The following is a 24,121-nucleotide window of genomic DNA, read 5'->3' on the forward strand; positions in this document are numbered from 1 at the left end:
AGAGTCCCTGGCTAAAGTTAAGCAGTTCATGAACTACATGAATGTGAAAAACAAGAAACTTGATTAGAAGTTACAAGAATTATTCTGTCATAAAGACAGTATGATGCAAGGAAATGAGAATGGAATTCATGGCATTCTTGGGATGTCTGAATAAATCAGGTCTTCCTGAAGTACCAACATATTGTTAAATAATGGAGTTATTGGGAGTTAGTCTGAACTAAATTTTTGGGGAATTGTAGATTAATAATCCTCAAAACACAGGGATTTCATCATGAATATTCTAGAACAGTTCATGGTATCTAAGGATTTTTGTTAGCTTTGTTCATAACATAATTATAGGAGGCTCCTTGGACATGTAGCGTATCACTCACTGAAGTGCAGATGTGATCATAGTCAATGCACGTAGTTCTTGTTCAGGATTTGGCTGTCTGTTGAAATGTATAACTTCAATCCTTTTCAATGAGTAATACACTTGTATATATAACAATCTTAACCAATTTTACAATGTGAGGGAACCTAGTATCTATATACCAACAGGGATGTGAAAGATAACAGAAAAGGATTCTATAGTTACATTGCAAATAAAAGACAGACTAGGGACAACGTAGGCCCTCTCCATAAGCTATCGTGAGAACTGGGTACCCTACAGTTGGAGAAAGCTGAGGTTCTTAATGACTTCTTTGCCTCAGTCTTCACTGGCAAATGCTCTGAACACACCACCTGAGTCTTGGAAGGCAGACGCAGGGACTGTGAGAATGAAGAGACCTTGGGCCCACTGTAGGAGAGGAACTGGTTCAAGACCATCTTAAAAATCTGAACATGCACAAGTCCATGGGACCTGATGAAATCCATCCGCGGGTCCTGAAGGAGCTGGTGAATGAAGTTGCTAAGCCACCGTCCATGACATTTGAAAAAATATGGCAATCAGGTGAAGTTCCTGATGACTGGAAAAAGGGAAATATAACCCCCATTTTCAAGACAGGGAAAGCGGGTGACCCAGGGTATTACAGAGCAGTCAGTCTCACCTCTATGCCTGGCAAAGTCTTGGAGCAGATTCTCCTGGAAGGCATGCTAAGGCACATGAAAAACAACAAGGTGCTTGGTGACAGCCAGCATGGCTTCACTAAGGGGAAATCCTGCCTGACCAACTTGGTGGCCTTCTGTGATGGGGCTACAGAACTGATGGATGGGGTAGAGCAGTTGATGTCATCTACCTGGACTTGTGCAAAGCATTCGACACTCTCCCACATTACATCCTTGTCTCTAAATTGGAGAGACATCAATTTGATGGATGGACCACTCGGTGGATAAAGAACTGGCTGGATGGCCGCACACAAAGAGTTGTGGTCAATGGCTCAATGTCCGGCTGGAGACCAGTAATGAGTGGTGTCCCTCAGGGATCGGTGTTGGGGCCGGTCTTGTTCAACATCTTTGTTGCTGACATGGACAGTGGGATTGAGTGCGCCCTCAGCAAGTTTGCCGATGACACCAAGCTGTGTGGTTCGGTTGATACGCTGGAGGGAAGGAATGCCATCCAGAGGGACCTTGACACACTTGTGAGGTGGGCTGATGCCAACCTCATGAAGTTTAACCATGCCAACTGCAAGGTCCTACACCTGGGTCAGAGCAATCCCAGGCACAGCTACACATTGGGCAAAGAAGAGATTCAGAGGAGCCCTGCAGACAAGGACTTGGGGGTGTTGGTCAATGAGAAAACGAACATGAGCTGGCTTCAGTGTGCGCTCGCAGCCCAGAAAGCCAACTGTATCCTGGGCTGCATCAAAAGGAGCGTGACCAGCAGGTCGAAGGAGGTGATCCTGACCCTTTACTCTGCTCTTGTGAGACCTCACTTGGAGTATTGTGTGCAGCCCTGGTGTCCTCAACATAAAAATGACATGGAACTGTTGGAACAAGTCCAGAGGATGGCCACGAGGATGATCAGGGGACTGGAGCACCTCCCATATGAAGATAGGCTGAGAAAGTTGGGGCTATTCAGCCTGGAGAAGAGAAGGCTGCGTGGAGACCTCGTAGCAGCCTTCCAGTATTTGAAGGGGGGCTGTAGGGATGCTGAGGAGGGACTCTTCATTAGGGACTGTAGTGACAGGACTAGGGGTAACGGGTTCAAACTTAAACAGGGGAAGTTTAGATTGGATAAAAGGAAGAAGTTCTTTCCTGTTAGGTTGGTGAGGCACAGGAATAGGTTGCCCAGGGAAGCTGTGAATGCTCCATCCCTGGTGGTGTTCAAGGCCAGGTTGGATAGAGCCTTGGGTGAGATGGTTTAGTGTGAGGTGTCCCTGCCCATGTCAGGGGGTTGGAACTAGATGATCTTAAGGTCCTTTCCAACCCTAACTATTCTATGATTCTATATATGAAACCTTTCTATGTGATTCATTGTCTGCTAATGAAAAATGTAATTATTGAGAGTAATGCAACTGAAATGAGAAAGCCAGAAACCGTTGTCTATAAGTTTCTTTCTGCACATTTGATAGCTCTGGTCTGGTTTGGGTTGCACTTCCTCCAGTGTTTTTCACTTATGTCATTCTTCCATGCTCTTATCAGGAGTCTTTTTAAATTGTATTTAGAATTGAAGAATTCTTTACAGCAGCAGGACTATAACATTAAGTCTTCATTTGTTTGTTTGTTTGTTTTGTTTTGGAAACATTTTAGTTGTAGCACCTTGTATGAACGAAGGAAGCAGCAGGAGCCACAGTGACATCTTAGAATAATCCTCTTTTTATTTCCCGCATGCCAAGAAGAGACCCATCTTGGAAAGGTCAGAAGCCACAGGACAGAGAGACTCATGTTCTCATAGATGAAAAGTCTGGGGCTGTTCAATGACTGTTCAGATTGAGGATTCTATGTCATTTTTGTTTGGTTTGGTTTTTGCTTTGCAAAACTGCAAGGCAAGATAATTAAGTGAGCCCCTGCAAGATACACCATGTTTTAAATTATGAGGATACTATCTTAAGCCAAAGTTACTCTACTACTTTAATAATTATCACACATTTGCTTTTGAATGTCAGAGTTTTTATTTTATATAAGCCCCACATCTCTCTGCAGTATCCTCAAACCTTATCCAGATTTCTGCATTATCTCACACCATGTCCAGTTACTTTTTGCCTCCTGTGTCACCAATGAAGGGAACCTGGGTCACTCTTAAACTGGTTATGAATTTCAGTCAGTGTGGTTAAAGCAGAAATTTAAAGTCAGTGTAATGCTGTACCCGAAGGAGTTAGGTGGGAGCAGGATAGGGATCCCAAAGTTGCTGGTTCTGAAACTGTGAAGGCTTTTGTTTTCACTGCCATATCTGTATAAATTCTACAAAGAGGCTCTGATACTGACCTGTCAGATCACGTGTTGCTTATCAAGCACTAAAGAAATTGAATTTAATTTTATCTGTTATCTGGAGTGTCTTATTAAATCTTCCTGCAGTTGAGAGGTGGTATGGGGTCAACAGGTTCTGTCTCTTTTGCCATCTACCTGTGGATTATTAATCTTTGGAGAATTACTAAAGCTGTTCTTTGTTTTAAAGAACAACCGTAAAGTTGGGTTAAATCTTCTTCTTGATCCATAAATTGTTGCGAGTGAGTTCCATGTGCTTATAATTCTTTTATTTAGCATGATTCCTGGGTAAGGAATGAAGACTTAGTAATCTGTGCTAGTATAGAGATCTTTTTCATTATTCTGGGGGTTTTATTTTTTTTATAGTCTCCCAATGCCTCTGGTTTTAATTGGTTCAGTTAGCATAAAAACAGTCAGATTGGATGATGAGGCAATAGGCACTTGGTAGTATTTGTTTGCCAGAGATAAAGGGAGGGTGAGGAGGAGGAAGAAGATAACAGAGCTGGGTATTGCTAGGCATTGAAAGCAAAGGGTAGAGAGAGAAGCTGGCCATAAGCAGAGAGGGGAATGGAGCACAGGTTGTAGTAGCAGCCTATATGCAGGAAGGGTCTGACAGAAGGGAGCCTGCCACCAACAGTGAGGCCTGGGAAGATCTAAAGCCACCCTGCCATCACCACCACCAAATCCTCCCTATGCCTTACTGCCATATATCTGTTTGAAGATGTGAATATCCGGACTGGCAGAAGCTGTCTTAAGAGCTTGATACAGTCACAGGATATTGAATTTCCTGTAACAGCAGAAGCCCTGAGTACTTTCTGCTATCACCAAAAGGAATTTTCTCCCATCTCAGACATATTTTCTGCTGGAGAAAAAGGCTTGAAGAAATAAATTATGAATACCTCCTCCCTAAAATTTTCATTTTAAATACAAGATCTGGTGCAAAATAATATGCAGTTTAACTCAAATTTGAAGCTCTCAATCAAGAAATCTTTCGAAATGAATAAGCCAAACTGTTGTTTTTTAAATAACTTGTCCTTATGTTTTTTAAATAACTTGTCCTTATGCTCAGCTATTCACTTAGTGTCTGGCCATGTTCCGCTTTGTCAGAGTTACTCTAAGAAAAAAAAAACAAAAAACCACCACCAGCAACCAAAAAAAAAAACAAACCCCAAAAAAAAAAAAAAAATACCCCCCCCCCCCCCCAAAAAAAAAAGCCCCCTTAGAAGTGAGCAGTGGAGTTAGCGTTTTAGTGGAAACATCGGCAAATAAACTGCTGCTGCTGATGCTGGCTGATGCAATGTGGTGGCCAGAACACCGGTGACCTGGGAGCTGGGTAGCATTCGGTTTTCTTATAGCCCTGGCAGTAAATCACTTTGTAGCTTTGAACAAGCTATTAACCTTTTTGTGTCTCCTTGCAGAAAAGGATTAACACCATTTACCTGTCTCATAGGGGTAATTAGTAGATTAATGTTTGGAAAATATTAAGTGCTTTCTGCCATTATTATTGAAATTTCAGCTGATAGGATAAGGAACGAACAGATATTTTGAGACCCTTATTTCTTCCCTCTTTGACATAGAGTACAAATTTGACGTGAGTTATTCAGCAAGAAGTGAGAGTCATTTGTTTGAATGTCCATGCGTTTTGAATAAAAGTTCTAGATGTGACTGAAAGAAAAAGGTGGGAAAACTGCAACTGGAAAGACAAGATGTGAATTGATTTCCCAGGATTAGTAGCGCTGAAAAAGTATCCGGAGGTCAGAAGTGAACGCATAAATTGAAATTAAATCCCAGTAGCATTAAGGAAGTGTTTTTGTGAAACACAGATCTTAATGTGTAATGGGAAAAGGGAGAAATGGAAGACGAACACTTCTTTTTGCCCTCATCAAGACAGTTGCTCTTAATGAAATGCAGAGATTTTTGGGAAGCCTACTCAAAATTTCAATGGTGCTTTATCTGAGAAAAATAATTATTTGAAAATTGCTTTCTACTAAGGTGTTACAGATGGAGGTTTTGTGGTGTGGTAGTTTAAAACAATTGGTCTTTACCTCTGGAGAGCCCGAGATGAATGTTGCCCAGAAGCAAGAGTAAAATTGTGTTTTTAAAGCATCATTTTAGGAGCAGTGGGACAGTTGGCAGAGTTTACCAAAGCTGTTGAGAGACTCTGCAGACTTTAATTACCATCTCAATGTTGCAGAAGTTTAATTTCTGCCAAAGAACGGAATAGTTGTGAGAAAGTGAGATCACACTCTGTCTTTCATTCTTTCCTTTTTGACAGGTGAATAAAGGATGCTTTTCAGTATCTCTTCTGATACTGTAACACACTTGTAAAATTTGCATAGAATTCTAAAATAATGTTTCTTTAAGATTAACAAAGCTTTTATTTTTTCTTCTCTTTTGAAAGTGCATAGTGTGAATGCAGTTTAAGTCTTGTCATGAAAGAAGCAAGATGAAAATTGACTGAATTTTCTTTTACTGATTACTCAGCTTCAGACATTAACAGGTTCAACCTTCATGACTAGACAACATGTATTATGTTGTGTTTATATTAGAGGCTCCAATAAATTTTAAGTTCAGGTTTGAATTCCGTCTCTGCTGTGAGGTGATTGAGACAAAACCTAGGTTAGTAAAAAAAAAAGGAAATTATTAAAATGAAAATACTGATTCCTTGGAGACTCCTGCCAGCAATTTCAGTAGCTGTGCTGTGTTGCTGCCCCCTTTTTTTGTCTTTTTTTGACTGCCTCAGACTTGTCTGTACTTGCTAAAGCACCAGCCATTGTTTACTCTATAAGCCCCCTTTTTTTTTACCTTCTCTTCAAGTGTCTTATCTCTCAAGGACCTTTTCAATGCCATCTTTCAGATTCACATCTCTGTTGTTACAGTGTACATTATGTTGAGAAAGCTACTGCTCAGGATTTCTACTTACTCATTTGTATTTTTCACCATGTATATGATAAATCAACATTTAAGGGCAAAGAGAACATGCTTTTTCAAAATCCAGAAAGGGAACAGATCATGGAAACAAATAGCACTTTTTTTAATCCTCAACACTCATCATGTTACTAGGGATACCTTTATGTTATATTTAGAATTTGATTGTTTTGATGTTTGAAACTAAATGTTTGCAGTTTGTCTGACAAACTGCATGCTGAATAGATTACACTGATTCACATTTCCTTATTTCAATATACCATCTGTGCTTTTGGCAGGTTGTTAGCCTGTTTGGGACAGTAGTTGCATAAATGCAAGTTACAAAGAACTGTTATGCCCAGAAAAAGAAATCCTGTATTTCATTTCCTTGAACAATCTTGACTCTCTACCTTACACCAGCAAGAATACAAGGCTGAAGCTGTACCTACAGCAGGCTTTATTTTCTCTGATGAAGAAAGATGTATTATCAGGGTATAAAGAACCCTTGCTATATTTCCAGTGAAACTCTAGTATATATAGTCATGGTCATGATTTTCATTGTGTAATAATTTTAATTAAGTTTAATGATAAAAGTTAGCCTTGCATGAGGAATGAATGCACTAGGGAGATAATGAAACATTGGTGACAGCTTGGGGAGCATCTCGTACTCTGCTGGTGGAACTGCATGTGTGGAGAGCAGCTGAGCTTGGGTAGCAGGTCAGAGATATCCGTTCAGAGCAATGTAGAGGCAAAGTTTTGGGGATCAAAAAGAAGCAGGATGCAAGTACATATCCAGAAGCACTTTTTGTACTATTTCTAAGGGGGTTTGCTTGAATGAATAACTTAATTACTACATAATAAACAATAATTAATATCTGCATGACTTTTGTAACTGCTAGCTCAGTAAGGTAATTAGTATAATTAGTATACAGCATTGCTTGATGGCATGATAAATCAGAGTACAGTTGTTGACTCTTTACCACTGTGATGTGTTACGTAATTTACAGAGGTGAAGAAAAAACTGGTAAGGGGGCATTCAAGAAGGGAAGCCAGCAGTGACAGCTGGGTAGCCTTTTGGTCGCTTTTCTTGCATCTGCTAATTAACAGTTCTTTTTCTCACTGTTGCTAAGTCTTAATCACTGATTGAAGCCTGCAAAGAGAGGCCAGAGAAGAATGAAGTAAAAAAAGACTGTCAGTTACTTTTCACTTCAGGGTACCTGTACAAAGGATGATAACTTCTAGTAATGAGTCCGTATTTGTTGGGTACCTCCTTTACTTTCATGTTCCAGAGGTGTCATCTACCAGCTACAGTTCAGTGCAAGGATGAAGAATGTTAATGATGTTTTTCTTTACTATACTCTGTTTTCTAGAACCTATGAGAACACCGAAAACTTTGAAGATTGCTGAGATACAGGCCAGACACATTGCTGTGGATTGGGAATCTCTGGGTTACAACATCACTCGCTGCCACACTTTCAATGTCACTATATGCTACCACTACTTCTGCAGACACAATGAGAGCAAGGCAGACTGCTTGGACATGGACCCTAAAGCACCCCAGCATGTTGTGGATCACCTGCCTCCCTACACAAATGTCAGCCTCAAAATGATCTTAACCAACCCAGAAGGGAGGAAGGAAAGTGAAGAGACCATTATCCAGACAGATGAAGATGGTATGTCTACATACTGTTATAGAAATTAAATCCAAGTCCAGTCTAGACAGGTGAAAGGAAATGACTGTGTGTGTTACAATGTGTGTCCTGAAGGATGGAAGTTCTCTTCTATTAAGGTATTAATTAGCCCCAAAATGATAGCGGTATATAATTATTATAGCTGTCACCCTGCATATATAACTGAAACTGTCCATGTAGCACAAGTCAAACTGAATCTCTCTCTTGCAAGAAAAAGGAGGATGGCTTCCCAGTAATTCCAAAAATGCCTTAATGCAGGTGATGAGAAACACATGGTGGTGTTAGGGGAGGTCGTCTTCACAGTATTAGGTGTAGCATTTGAAAATTAATTTAATTCTGTAAATTATATATAAATATTTAATTCAGTGCTTAAAGACTCTATTTAGGATTTAAAACCTCTTCAGCAAATACTTTATATTGCAGGTTACAGCATATAGTATCTGTTAACTATTTGAAAGCCACCTATCATATTAAATTATTATTTTCACAACCTGGGATTTGGACTCAGTGATCCTTTTGGGCCCCTTCCAACTCAACATACTCCATTATTCTCTTTAAAATGCTTTCAATGAAATTTCAGTGACAAGACAGTTGAACTTACCATAGTTGGGAAGAAATAAATCACAGACGTAGATGTGTTAATGGTGGCATTCAGTGGTTAAGCTATGAATCTTGGTATGAAAGAAATTAAAATAGAAATTTTTCCCTAATAACATTTAAAATATGGTTGCAAAGAGCAATTTAAGTTTGTTTTTGTTGTCAATATTTTCCTGAAATCTAACTATAACAACAATATTAAAATACATGCTGCTGTAAGTGACCAAAAAAAACCAACTTGGATTAATGTAAGACTAAAGATACATAAAAAGGTAAAATTAAAAAAGATAGTGTGTTTGCTTACTGTAAAATAAAGGATTGGGGAGTATAGCTTTATATATGGAGAGCAGTCAAGGTTAGAATCTGATGGCACTTTTTGCCGTATATTTTCAGTTTTATAAGAAATAGGAGAGGAATATGTTTACTGTTGCAATAAAGGAGGGAAGCAGTTTTTTTTTAAATATGTAGAATATGAGAAGCTGTAGAAAACTATAGAGACGTAGATGCATCATGTGAAGATCACTAAAAAGTACAGAATTAGATTATTTCATGCAATTCAAATTTTAGCATTACTCTTTTTTTGAGGTGAATGGTAAATATAACCCATGAGGAATTGTTTCTGTACCTGTGTTTACATTACAGATTTTTATGGTTGCTATTTTCCTTGAGGTTTAAAAAAAAAAAAAGCAAATAGAAAAAATATTGGTATGTCCACAGAATATGGAGTTTCTTTTTAACCAAGTTTTCAAGAAAGGTTACTGTTTCTGATAGCTTTGATCTAGTTAGATGTGTGGAGATGGTGGCTGATCACTATAGGGGTGCTCGCCCAGAGCAGAGTCAAGTGCACGTAATATATCTTTTGGTTTTGTTGTGGACTGTATTAGGAAATGATGCACACAAGGCAAGTTTTGATCTCAGGCTAACACACCAGTGTGCTGTCAGTGAGCTTGTTTAGACTTAGCATTGGTGTCAGAGGTATAATAGTGTAGAAGCCTCACCTACTGAGCATAAGTTGCTAAGGTAAACTATTTCAAGCAGATGTTGCTTTCATGAAAGGATTAATACATTCTAAAAGGTACCTATATTTAGAGGCATTGGTGGTAATAATGCTTGTGGTCTGAAAATAGCCTCTTGTGAGCTCTACTCAGTGATACTCTCAGGCATAAAAATGCAGATTTTTAATTGCATCCTACTGATTGACTTGGAAGTTTATGTCCATTTTGTCATGCATTTCAAAATACAGGGCATGCAGGCGATGTGCAAGGCTTTCAACTATGTTGGAGGATCAAAGGTGTATTCATACCTTAATCTTTCCTTGACAGCGCATAGCAGTGTTGAACTTAAGTGCTGTGGTTGGCTGCTTATGGGTATGATGCTAGTTTAGTCCCATGTCCAAGCAATCAAGTGTCTATCTGATACGTGATTATGTGCCCTGCACTTTGCACATGTAGTCAGATGTAGCCTCACTGTCTTCATTATTTTTGCCAGTTTCACAGAATAAACATGCTGTTAGTTGCAATTTGAGAGCATTATCAGTGATTCATTTAGGAGAAAGAAATAGAAGTATCACACTATTTTCCGACATTTTTGCAAACAGCATTAATTAGAAATAGCCATGTATTACATGATTTATGAAGCTGTGCACTTACATCATGCACCTGTCATAAATAGAAACTTTTAAAACCCCTGATGGCAACAGGTACTTAAATTTTTGTTAGCTTTTCTGTAGTGTAGTATTCTTAACAATGCCATTCTTACAAAAATCTGCTGTTCAAGTAAAAACTTTGTAGACTATTGGAGTAAGAGGTTTTCTTGTCTCTTCCTTTCTACCGTTTTCCCCTAAACTTCTGTTGCTTTATCCGTTTTCCCCATGCTTCCACCAGTCTGTCTTTTTCTTGTCTTTTTGCTGTTGTTGTTTTGTTTACATTTTTCCTTTCATTTCTCTACTTCTATCATCTTGCCTTCTGCCAGGAGTTTTTCACATTTTTGAACTTCTGGGATTCATCAAGTGCAGAGGAATTTGGACTTTTGCGAGGCTCTGGTGTGAGACAGTGAGGATCCCCGGTTGTTTTTCACACAGGTTCACATTTAATTAAGGCTGCACAGCTGAGTTGAGGTCTTCCAGAAATGTTCAGACCTGTGAGAGTGCTGTTTGATAAGTGAGCCATGTATGATGCTACAAGAAGAACTAATTCAAGAAACAATTAGTAGAAGAACAGGGTAAGATTCAAAAGCTGTGCTTTAGACCTTTGTAACAATGATTGAGAAATGAAGAGGGTTTTAATAGCTTATAATTCAGTATCTGCAGGAAAGCAAAGTCCATTTGAAAATAGCTTCCGTTTTGACCAGAGCTAGATCTGAATACTTGGTTGTTTAAATATTTCTGTTTAACTTGGGTAGATGGAATTAATCTTTAAAGCATATCATAGTAATTTGCAGAAAGCTGTATCACACTAAAATAAAAAGCCCTTGAGCGATACACTGTTAAACAAGTTGTGCAAAACAAAGGTGAAAACAAGGAATTTTGTGAGAGTTTTAGAGGTGAAACACCTGTCCCTCACTCTGGAGAGAGATCACACTGTTTCTGAGGTTTGGAAGAAAGCTCTTCTGAGTAACCAGGCACTCAGTATTATCTGTGCCTGCTGCTTCACCTGCCTTATAGAGCAGATGTACAATGTTTGAAGATTTGATAAAGGGAGAAGAGAAAGGTTTGCACAATCTGGGGGTGAATGCATGCTGGGCAAAGGTGATGTTTGGCATTTTGAAGCAAAGTACAAGAACCAGCAGTAAATTTATCACTTGGCATAAATCAACAGCAGGCACACATTCTTGGAGCTGCCTACTGACAAGGACACGGCAAACTCAAAGGGACCCTTTGTAAGAGCAACAGACAGGGAATGGGATTAAAGCAAATAAATATTTCCTTAATTTTTAATTGCAAACAGATGCAAAAGGCAGTGGATTAACAGGAATAGTGACATTTGCTCTGAGAGAGCAGCTATGGAGAAAGCAAATTGTGAGAGTTAACGTGTTCAATGGTGATTTTATAACTAGTAAGAAAGTGTGTCAGCTAACAGCAGGCAAACAACTAATTTTAAAAGGTCTCTTAGTGGAGGGTAAGTACCCATTTTGGGGCTTAAAGTATACCAGTGCTTTGGTCTGAACCACAGGGCATACTCATTGGACACAAATGAGGTCCCGTGTTTTTTCTGGGTATGGCTCATTCAGCTCCATGCAGAGATATCTGGAGCTACAGTGCAGAGTTAAGACACCAACTGTCCAACCATTGCTCATGTGTCCTAAGAAAGCTCCAGCAGGCTTACTATTGTGAGCAACAGCAGAACAAGGGGAAAATGTTTAGGTTTTATTTTTTAAACTAAAAGATGTAACACTTTATATACTGACTAGATGTATAAAGAGGAAATATCTTCCACCAGCTTTGAGAAGGAGAATTTTATGAAAGTAGTTGACATTTAATATTTTTTCATGATTGAGCATTGTAAGTTTTGTAAGTTACCTTAAAAAAAAAAAACACACACCCAAAAGAATTAAAACCAAAACAAACTAACAAAACATCAAAAAAACCCCACAACTCATTCTCTGCACCTCCTTTCCCCCTTTATTATTTACTACAAATAGCACTTTTTTCTTTGTGCTTTTTCAAATCCTCTGTCACCCAAGGAAAAGACAGGAGAAGAGAGTATAGGGGAGAGGAGGAAAATGTAGAAAATATGCTTTGATCAAAGGAAATGAACAAATGAACAATGCTTCAAGAAGTTCTGAAAAAGCAGACTTAAAACTCTACTGGTAGCATTTTAAAAGTAACAAAAACAGCCCACCTGGGAGAAAAGTTAATGTAGTGAGCTGAGCAGACAGAGATTGCTTGAAATGGCAAACTGTCTCAAAAAATGTGTAACATATGTAGCCTTGTGACTAAACAAGGATGTGAGGACATGAGGTGAACCCAGTATACTGATGCTGTTGGGGGAAAAAAATCAGCAAATGATTGCAGTTAGTAAAGAGAAACCCATGACTAAGAGATGACAGTTCCAATCTGAAGTTGTCTATAAATGCCACTGCTAAAGTTATTGACCTCAGTCCTTGATCTAAAAGGAAGACTAGTGACATATGTGTCATTAGCAGTGGCAAAATTTAGTATTAATGTAGTCAAATAAGGGAGGAATTTTTATGTGTTCAGCAGGAGTGAACCAAAACTGATTATACCCAGCCTACTGCCATTGATAAAAGGAGCCTGGATAGCCTGGGATACCCTATTTGTCCTTCAGCTTGTGAAAATAACCCCAATTCTTTTTTAAGATGATAGGTAAGATTTGTTATTGGCATATCATTGAGAGCGAGGAAAAGCAGTTGCAGAGAGACACATGAGCAGTTTCTCTTAAAGACATCAGAAAAGTGAGAAAGTAAGAAAAATACAGAAAATATTAGCAGAGATTTATTTTAAGCTTACACTGAACAAACAACAAAACAAAGTAAGCTTTTTTAAAGTATTGCAAGGACTAGAAATACAAGCTAAATTTTACATTAATAGCCAAGGAAAAATTGGCCCTGAAGCGCAGAATTATGTACTCTGGCTAGAACAACTTCCTACTTTCATTTCCTTTAGGTACCTATATTAGAAGCTTTATAGCTAAAAAAGTGATTGCATATGAGATTCTTTGTTGAAACTGTGTGTTTGACATAATGCAAATGCCTGCAAATAGGCCAGAATTAGCAGCTATTCAGCAGTTTGCAATGGAATGAGGGCTTACACCTGGGCCCACAAGTTCCCATTATTCCAAAGCCATGCACTAGCTGAAAACACTTTCCAAATACTGATTTGCATATTTTTAGAAAGCTGTAAAGTATGTGAGGTTATTTCACTCTGACATGGAGAAACACATCCAAATCCCAGAAATGAGGAGTGCTGAAGTCAGCGTGTGGTGTAAAAAGACTTCAAATACTGTTAGGTGCCTGAATTCAGCAAACGCAAAACTTGCGGACTTAACCCCAGTTGATATTTGCACCAATATCTATAGTGATTGCTGCCTTCACTGAGACTGATTAGTCTCTGTCAGCTTATTTAGTAGCTTGGTTGTGAGCATTTATGATTGTTACATTAGTAATTTTATATAGGCTGGAAGGAGTTGGGAACCATCACAGGTGCGAACAGGTCAGTGCTTGTGCAGTCCGGCAGTGGCCCCATCTAGCTGATGCACACCCGTGCTGGGCTGTGGGCACAGCCCCATTGCTCCATTGTCCCCTGCGGTGCCCAGCCCAGCTTCTCCAGGAGGAGAGATCATTAATCAAAGGGCATGTGCACCAAAGGAGACTATTAATAGGCAATCAGTTTTCTTCTCGAAAGCACTTTGTTCTTTGCTGTAAATGGAGCAGCTTGAGCAATTTCCAAAGTAATTTTTGTCGCTACCTTTGGTGAAAATGCTGTTACAGTAAAGACTAGAAATAGTAATTCTGGTATTTCCCCTATTTTATTATATAAAATTTGCTCCCATTTAAGCCTTAATCTTGAGATGTAGCAAAGCATAAAGTTCAAATGGTAAATCCCTCAGAAAAAGCCAATGGAAAGGTGGGCCATTTTAATTGCTTGTAACATTTAAACAATAAAAGAGATTGACTGCCACCATCTCCTGAAAATGATCATCTACCTTCAGAGAAAGGCTCTAAGTTTCCTGCTGATACACCTTTGCTTTTTGACTACCACAGAGGCATTTTTCCCAGTGTAACCATGCATATATCTGCACATAGCCTTTACCATATAGCATAATAATAACTCTGCATGGCTTTCACGGTGTATAATATTAATAAAATACTCTGTTTACATGCACTTTTATTTTGCAGCAGAAAAACTGAATATAAATTCATTTTTATAGTGGTTGGTGTCAGTTAATACATTGTTTTACCAGAGGTAACATATTGTAATATAAACTTCCTATTAAGTTAGTGTAAAACAAGGTTTAGGTGACACTACTTGTGAATAACAATTTATCTGTGACTATGACTAATTTAATGCAAATATATTGCTCTAAAATGAATTGGACTAACATCAGATTGATGGTTTGTACTTTTATTATGCATAGTATTTATAAAAGTCCATCTTACATGTATGTAAAGAAAAGATTATCAGCTATTTACTGTACTGATATATAGCTTCATTAAAAGGGCTCTGGAGATACATGTAAATCATGAAAGAAAAGCTTGTGATATTTCCACTATAAAATCATGCTGAAATTCCTTTTGAATTTTTTTATGTTCCTTTTGTATACATGTGAATTTTATGTTTGTATACTTTTTATGGGAAAATATTTTATTTCTTTGCTTAAGTTCAAAAACTCCCCTGCTCTTCTGAAATCTATATAGTTAAACCTACCTAAATGATTTCACTTCTTCAGATAAGTGTAAATCTTGACTTGTTAGAAGTGGATCATAGAATAATACATATGAAAGAAGGAGTGTTTACTGTTGTTGTCCCTGACAGGTGGTGGGGTCACACTTCACAAGGTCAGGAGATTGAAAGAAAATCAGTGGGACCAGAATCTTTTCAAAGGGAAGTGCAGGGGCCAAAAGGTCTGAGTCTGTCTCCTCTAGCAGCTACTTATACTTTTCGAATCATTCAGATACCTAGCTTGATAGGGAATCTTAAGTCACATACTTCACATTAAGATACACTTGAAATAGTTTTGAATGTTTTGATTTAGCATACACTGTCCATAAGTACAAGGAGAAGAGCAAGAGCTTGGGCAGGAAGAAGAATGGGAGTTGAAAAGGCAGCAGAGAGGCACTGTGGTGAGTGATGGGGCTTCTGGAAATGCAAGTCTGAAGAAAGCCTTTTGGGCTGTTTGTGAGGAGGTTTCCAAAAGCTATTATCAGCTCAAGGACGATGTTTACCTGGCTGTTTTTTCACCCGAGTCCTTGCTAAATATTTTGTAAAAGGGAAGGATCTTAACACCACTTTGGAAAGGTGGAATTTAAGGTTATTTCTTAAGTGCTTGGAGGCCTGCTGGAAGTCATAGGGAATAGACAGCAATGGCTGCCTACATGGAGACATATGGTTTAAGTCTTCACGATAGTATTACCAACAGGTTAATTTGCTGTTGTTCTTTTCTGTGTTTTGGGGTCTTTTTACTATTTTGAGCTTTTTTTAAACAACTGTTTGTAATTAATACTGACCTGAGAACAAAGACATAAAACCGCAAATGTGGACATTCAGGCATTATTTTGACTAACCTGGCTGGTGAATCTATGGGCTTGCTCACAGATACTCTCTTCCTTATTCAAATTCCTTTGCTGCTGCTTTCCTCACTTTCTTTTGCCCCTTTGCAGTTAAAAGATGTTCTTGCTGTGGCTGAACTGAAAATTGAAAGGGAAAAAATAACTTCAGACCTATGAAAACATGTCCTTCAAGCTCAGATTAATTTTTTTAGGGTTTTTTTTAGGCATTTGAACTTTTATTTGTTTCTTTAATTCTAGTTGAGCTCTGAAATAATTTAAGCTGATCCCAAGCTTCATTTTTTGTGAATTTGCAGCTGTGGGTGAGGTTTGTGGGGAATCGCTCCACTTTTTTGTAGACACTTGCTCTCTTTTACTTTCTGACTTTATTTTTACCGTGATTGCAGCAAGCTGCTCATCGCTGTGCTAACTTCTGTTCTTGTGCCCTCCCCATGTCAGTGGGAAGCATAGCATGAAACTAACTGGGATTGTTCAGTAGTTCCAGTCAGTTTAACATTGCTGCCACTGCCACAAAGCATCAAATTTTATATTGTAGGAGAAGAAAACGCACTCATGTGATGTGATGAGCCTAGAGGCTTCTCCCACTTGGGTGTTTAAACAGAAAATGTAGAAGGCTTTATGCAACCCCCTAATGTAGAGCCAGTTTCAAATGCACAGGATTTCAATTGAATATGAAACACGTCCTTTAAAAGCACCACACAAAAAGTATTTTTTCAGGGTTTTGAGCAATTTGTTGGTTTCATTTTACCTCACATGCTTTAATGTGCTTTAATATCGGATTTTGTATTCTTTGCACATGCCCTGGTGTGTTTCTGTGTTTTCTCCCAACCACAGATGTACATGCACACGTACGTGTGCACACATACACATACGTGCACACATCATTCAGGGAAAATTTGTGCATGAGAGTATGTTCATACCTCATCTGACATACAGACAAGAAAAACAGTAGAGCATTCCCATGAAAAACAAAATGTTGCCTACAGCAAGTCTCTCAATGCCACGAACAGCACACAGGGGCTGTCATGGCGTGTCAGCCTTCATCCACTGCCCAGTCTGTACTGGGACTGAAGCAAAGCAGCAGCCTGTGACTTTAGTTAACTTTTTCTAAGTTTTCCTCTGACAGATGGATGAGCAGTTTCTGTAAAGCTCTCATCTGTTTACTCGTGGGCTTTTTTGACTCCATGAATTTATTATTAATGTGCCAAATTACGTTGTTTGTACCAAGGGTCAATCATCATTTATAGCTTCTGTGTAGACTGAAATAAATCCCACTATTGGGACAGACCACTCACTCCCTTGTGCTGCTAGCACAGTGCCTGGTGCTTCCTTTGATCCAGCGGGTTTTAATTTATTTTTGCTCTTTGTAAAACTTCAGACTACTTTGATGGTTAATACCCAAGAATGTCATGTGTGAGGCTCACTGACTGTCGCCGAGGAAAATACGAGGAAAATACGCCGATTAAGATGGGGAGAGAAATATGTCAATAAATTAATAGAAGTAACATTTTAGCTTGAAGGACTGCAGATTTGGGCAATGTTGGCATGGCGGGGGGGTTTCTTTGGGTTTAGGGTTTCTTCAGGCCTTCTTTTATCCTCATTGCCTTCTTCCAGAGTGTCTGTGTTCAAATCTAGGTGAGCTGCTGTGGTTAAAAAGGAGCCATACTAGCAGGCAAAAATATCTTGTAAGCTGGAGTGAGAGATAACTAGGTGCTCCTGCCTGTGCTGATGGGATTACCAGGTCCTGTGAATCACTCAGGCAGAGAGGCCTGAGGTGACACTTCAGACTTGTTATTACACCAGGGATATTGGTTCCATTTAAAGTAAGAAAGTAGGGTCATCTTAGTGTGGTTCAGTTCAAAGCATTGAAAATGCCTCTTGTTGGAAAGATTTGAAGTAAGCAGTTTTAGTCCTTCTGCAGCAGAAGCATGTCAGTGGCTGAAAGAAGTGGCAGCTTGAGCTGGTGTGCCTGCCCTGTGCCCAGCCCCCTCTTTAAACCAGGATTTCTTTTAAAACAACAAATCATAAGAAGGGGTGACTGAAAACTATTTTGTAAGCAGTTCTCTTTTTTGGAAGATGCTGTATAACAGAGGCTCTTCCTTGCCTTTGATTTTTCTTTTTAAAAGGATTTTAAAACCATGTAGTCCTTGTCCTAAGATATGCTCATTACAGAATTCAGTGATGTTCCCTGAAGTCACAATCTAGCCTGAACTGTTTCCCCCGGCTATACAACGAGACAATTTGACTTTGCATGAAGTTTTGAAAACCATATGCTGGGATAACGTTTCAACTTCATGCTCTCTCTGCACCGCGAATGACAAAATCCACTTTGAAGTGCTTTTTCATACTCCCTACCACTGGCTTTTGCATGTGAATGAATATTAATAAAAATAGACCTGCGCTCACTTTTGGTTTTAATAGGATGTTCTGTCACCTCTTTAATTTTTCTGTCTCTTGAATTTCCTGTTTTTAAAAAAATTGTTTTATTTGTAGTGCCAGGCCCTATACCTACGAAGTCGGTGAAAGGAACTCCTTTTGAAGATAAGATCTTCCTCAACTGGAAGGAACCTGTGGATCCAAATGGCATCATTACTCAGTACGAGGTAATCATTAAACAGCTAACAAGCATTGGATAGGGCTAGGAAAGAGCAGCAAGAGAGGTGGCTGATGGCGGGTGTTTGCTCTGTAGGCGCCTATTCAATTACATGATGCTTTCATTTACAGATTATGGGATTTTGTGTAGTGATCAGGTACTCAAAAATCATAATGATTGTGCATTTGTTGTTGCCTGGCTGTCCCTATCAAGTGGCTTTGACATATGACTATAACAATATTACAATCCACGTGGGAGGTGCTAGTTTTTAAAATCTTGTATCTTTACTATATAGTCTTCCAAAACCATGACAGCTGTGATCTGTGAAATCTTCTTTGTTGGAAAAGAAAGTTACGTGAAAAGCAAGATGGTTATTAGATTTGGAGCCATGTTTTTTAAGCTTTGTCAAACGTTTAAGTATCACCCTGCAAGGAAACCTCCATATATACTCTATTTAAAGTGTATTTAGTATATGAGCCTTCTGGGGACCTCCACAGGAGGTTGGCAGGAAACACAGCTGATTTGAGGAACAAACACCATCCTCTTCAACACCACTTTTTTAAAGGACCAGAGGACAAAATATTGTGTAGTAATGAATTACAGGAGGAAGAGAAACTAACTAACCAAACAACCCCCCTTAGATCTACTTATCTATTTAATGCTAGCACAGTTCCTTAAATAGTGTGGGTTAACCCTGGTGGGCAGCTCAGCCCCCTCAGCTGCTCATTCACTCCTCCACACTGGGATGGGGTGAGAATCAGAAGGGCAAAAGTACAAGCTTTTGTGTTTTAGTCACATCCAAAATCAGTACCTTACAAGGTGCTAGGAAGAAAATTAAATCCATTCCAGTCAAAACCAGTACATTAAGATATCATTGCTGATTTTAAATGTATTAGTTTGGTTTGGACAGCATTTCAATGTGATTATTAGAAAAGGAGAGGGAAATGTATTAAGGAAAAATAAAGGGGTTTAGTGGAGGTGGGGAGGATGGCGGGGGTGTCATGATTGCAATGTAACAGTGAAATTTCACAATCATGAACTAAAATCACAAAGAGAGATGAAGGGCACCTGCACAGCCTTTTCAAGTGAAGCAATCTCTCCAAGTCCCCATGCTATCCCCAAGATGACTGGGTAGATGTGTCATTGTTTCCTTTCCAGCTAAACTAACCTAATCTGCTTGTGCCAAAAACTGCAGCAATTGTCACAAAACTAATTCTTTTCACAGGTCAGCTATAGCAGTATAAGGTCATTCGATCCTGCAGTTCCAGTTGCAGGACCTCCACAAACTGTTTCAAAGCTGTGGAACAGCACACACCACGTCTTCTCACACTTGCATCCTGGTACTACTTACCAGTTCTTCATACGTGCAAGTACTGTCAAAGGGTTCGGACCAGCGACCACAATCAATGTGACAACCAACATCTCAGGTAAAAACAAAAAACAAAAGCAGGAAAAAAAATAAAGGGTAACGCTTTTGGATTTTTTTTAATTTTTTTTTTTTTTTTTAAGACTGGAAAAATCATGCCCTGGTGTGGAATGGAAAAGAAAACCCCTAAAAAAAGCCTGTCATGTTGTGAAACTATAATACTGAAAATGTTTTTGAGCATATTTGCCAGAGTAGCGTAAGTTCAGGGATAAATTCTTGCATGACATGAAAATTGCACACCTGTAGTGGTTAACTGTTTGATTTTGTGTAATCTTCTACTTTCATCTGAAGATTATGAAGTGCTGTACAAACCTTAACTAATTAAGCCTTACAGCACTCCATAGGTCATTAAGTACTGTATTTGTTTTGCAGATTGGTAAAGTCAGATGCAGACTTACTCAAGGTGACACCACTTAGTAGCATGCAACTATAACAGAATTGGGGCTGTTAGGAAGAAGTGTGAATTTTCTTTTGCCAGATTCATATAGGTCTGCTTCCTTGTGGCTTTATTCACTTACTGCAGCGCACCAAGATAGTCTCTTATGAAGTTGATAGCAGAAGATAAGTCAATCGTTGTATCTAAAGAGTTGATTTTATGGCATCGCAACTTCGGAGCTTGGAAGAGATCAACAAATTCAGTCATTCAAAAATTTAAGCAGCACAAAGCGGGCTATTTTCCTTACTATCTGCCATAATGAAACTTCTATTGTCCTATAAAGTGAAGTTAATAATGTATTGGAGTGCACCTACCACTTCTATGGGAAAGTACTCACATAGTCTCCTCACCCAGTTCCCAAAAACATGTGCATAAATCAAAATGTGAGAAAAATCAGGCTTCTTGAATTATGTAGCAAGTGAAATGCTGTAGTTGTTGTAGTCAAATGGAATGATTTGTTGAATTCCATCCCAACACATAAGCACTAGCACTCTGCATACCCCAAACCCAAAAGAAAAACCTCCAACCATCAAATCACCAAAAAAGATAATCAAGCAAAATGTTCTTTTCTGTTTATCTAGCTACTAGGTTGTTTTGAAGTCTAATATTTTACCCAGGTTACTTTATGGTCCTTGCGTTTCTTCGCAGTAAATCCCAGTTCATAAATTTTCATGGATAATGGTGGTGTAGTACTTGCATACTTGTCTTCTAACCATTCTGTAGGAGGGAAAAGAAAAAAAAAAAGAAAGATGTAACTATGTAATAGCTTGCTTGCATGTCTGTCCCCCAGACATTTCAGACATTTGAGAAATAAGCACCTTAACATGTTTGGATTGTTTTCCACCCAGAAATTTCAGGAATTTTGACCAGAATCCCATCAACCACACTTCGTAGACACCGTATGCGTCTCCTAGTCAGCAAAACATGATTAATATGAGGAAATCTTAAAGGCAGACTGTGACACCCTTTATATCTGAATTTCAGCCTGTTTTTTTCATCTAGCTTTATGCTGAACTGTTGTCTTGTTTCACTCTGCATAGCTGGCACTTTTTAGGAAGCAATGTGTTTCAGGAAGTGCTAGCTTTCTTTTAATGACGAGTGAAATTACTCATTTTAAACAAACTTACAAGTAGTTGCTGTGATCCTAGTGAACATGGTGTAAACGGTAATTTATAAATGAACATTAAATTAACACTTTTTCTAGAAAATAATATTTCCTGAAGAGTAATATTTATGTTCATCTCAGATCTGGGACTAATGAAGCAAAGCTTTCAATCTCTCAGTGCTCTTCTATCTATTGATATATTATTGTAAATTATTATGACTGAAATGATTGATATCCTGCTAGGAAACATCTTTTTTGTGAAAAATAATTTTGAAATACACAGGCATCATTAACAATATAAAGATATATTTAAAAAAAAACAAAACAACACCCTTGCAGGTAGTTTTCAAGCTTGTTAAAGGTTAGTAATTAATATAAATCTATCATTTTCTGAATCACAGAAAAACCTCTTTTTTTTTTTTTTATCTTGTGCTAGATCTGGAGTCAGCAAGAATATTACCAGTAAGGACTGTAACAGGTTTATGGCAGCAGAATAAAGTTGGATGGTTGAAGTAATCACCAACACCAGCCATCCAACCTACAACATGGGGGTTGCTGCCATGGAGACCTGACAGCCAGTTCATTAGTGAATCAGTTTCTGAACTGCTTCTAGTTTTGACTTTGATCTTGTTTTTTCTTAATACACTGGGCTGAAGAATGCAGTGGTTCAGAAGCTGATTAATAAGCAGCTTGACTATGCATTGCTAGAAATGGATGAGGAAATCGGCATGCGAATAGACTCCCCTGTACAGTTCTAGTCCGCAGATGCATGTCTATCCAAGCCCAGTTTTCCTGCACTTGAGTTGGTATTGGCATGGTCTCCTTTGACCTGTAAAAGGATATGTAAAAGGTTCTTAAATTGTTGGAGGAGGAAAAAGACATGTCAGAGATTGGGTCTTCAAGATGGTGGTTATAGTGCTTTGTAAGGTAGAAATAGTGAAGCCAAAATGAGATTTTGTAGTCTCAGGGTTTCTTGGCAGTCACTGCCTCCCTCTATTTCTATCCTTGAATAAACCTGTTTGACTTGATAGGTACCATGATTTGAGGGGGAGCAGTAAGGTTGTCAGTTACTGATGAAGTCCCCATTCATGCTGTAGTAAAAGATTGAGCTTGACTAGAAAATCATTAAAAAAGACTCATGTGGCTGGTGAAGATTGTGGCTTTGTACTATATTGCAAACAGCCATAATCTCGTGAAAATTCAAAATGCTTTCACTGATGTTTTTCTTATTCTTTTCTTCCCATTCAATATTAATCAGCTCCCACTTTACCAGACTACGAAGGAGTCGATGCATCTCTCAATGAAACTGCTACTACAATAACTGTACTCTTGAGACCAGCACAGGCCAAAGGTGCACCCATCAGGTAAAAAAAATAAATTAAAAACCCTGAATAATCAAGATAATTTTGGGGGGTTAGTTATTTGCTGTATGGAAGCTGATAGAGCTGTTCATTTCCAAGTGACATTCATTTGACTTTACTGTTGTTTTTCTTAGCTAGGCTGAGCTTGCCAATAGATCTGTAATGAAAAGGATTTTTTTTTCTTTTTTTAATAGTCATGACCTGAATCATCCTGATAGCTGTCCTGTTTGATTTAGGGTCCCCAGGACCAATCTCCTATCCATTATCATTTCATTTTAGTTTCTCACAGTGTCTCTGAAATATGAGGTTGAAAGGTGTTTGTCAGAAAGTGGATTTGAAAATAACACATCCTCTCCAGTGCTTCACATCAGCTATTCAATAGAATATATGTATGACTGCAAAATTGGAAGCTCAGACGAAATGAGAGAATAATAGTGATGAATACAAACTATTTGACCTTTTTCCTCTCAGAATGCTTCTTACTAGAAATCATGTAGCAAGCTATTAAATTTTCTTTGCCGTGTCCTATAATCATATTAAAGTGTTTCATTTATGTTAACTTTCTTTCCCTTTCTGCACTCTATTGAGAGATAATTTAATTCTGTTTGCAAAGATTAGTCCGCATCCTGCTCTTTGCTTCTACTTGTTAGTGCAGAAATTTTGTGACATTATTTGGTTGCATTTGTGTTTTATTGATGTGGCTGCATCAGCAATATTCAGGGACAGGGTTGACTAATTGGAGGTTAATTAGCTACTGAACATCAGAACCTTTTCATGCTCTTACCCTTGTGACATTTTAGAGAAATGTGAGCTAATGCATTTCATTCTGTGTTACATTAAGTCAGTTACTGTGGCTCAGCTGACATCAAGTAATGTGCCTGAGCCCTAATATTCTCTAATAGGAAAATAAACTATATCTTAAGTCTGTTTCCATTAAAAGAAATGCATGTTTTACATGGATGTTGTAGGGATGAGTCACGTACCTATAAGCATTTTTATATGCTTCTCATATAGTCACCCTTATGATTGATATGCTCAAGTTATTTATTTATATTCTGTTATAGAAGATAATCTGAAGTCATTCCTTTTATAGGAGATAGTGGTGGGGTTTATATTCATAAATAGTAACCCCCTACGTTTCTGAAATACGTAGTTTCCGAAAGATTGACCTGGACCAAACCTAGGATTTTTCGGGGTGTGAGGAATGATAAAATGGACAGGACTACATCCAGTACAGAACTTGGATTCCTAAAAAGGGGGTTTTGTTGAACTGATACAGCAGAAACCAATCCTGTGATCTGAAAATGCTCCCAAGTTATACAAGTGCTTAAACTCACTACACACCTTTGTAGGTGCTTTTAAAGGCTTCCAGGTGTCGTGCTGCTGGCCGTAACCAAAGCTGTCCCTATTTGAGAAAT

The 24,121-nt window shown here is 38.5% G+C and overlaps 1 protein-coding gene across 10 annotated transcripts in view; it reads left to right on the plus strand.

Annotated features, from left to right (window-relative positions):
• PTPRK (protein tyrosine phosphatase receptor type K) overlaps positions 1-24,121 on the plus strand; it is a 400,993-nt gene that overhangs the window by 296,902 nt on the left and 79,970 nt on the right. For all 10 annotated transcript variants that reach the window (XM_057408964.1, XM_057408983.1, XM_057408974.1 and 7 more), the window contains exons 8-11: positions 7,620-7,922; positions 18,276-18,385; positions 19,601-19,802; positions 22,601-22,706. In XM_057408964.1, the coding sequence (XP_057264947.1) occupies positions 7,620-7,922; positions 18,276-18,385; positions 19,601-19,802; positions 22,601-22,706 (721 nt within the window). The remainder of the gene's footprint in view (positions 1-7,619; positions 7,923-18,275; positions 18,386-19,600; positions 19,803-22,600; positions 22,707-24,121) is intronic.

Source organism: Pezoporus wallicus, unplaced genomic scaffold (assembly GCF_028554395.1).
Source record: "Pezoporus wallicus isolate ANWC-B61680 ecotype Strahan unplaced genomic scaffold, APGP_CSIRO_Pwel_v1 contig_3817, whole genome shotgun sequence".
Classification (NCBI taxonomy): Eukaryota; Metazoa; Chordata; class Aves; order Psittaciformes; family Psittacidae; genus Pezoporus; species Pezoporus wallicus.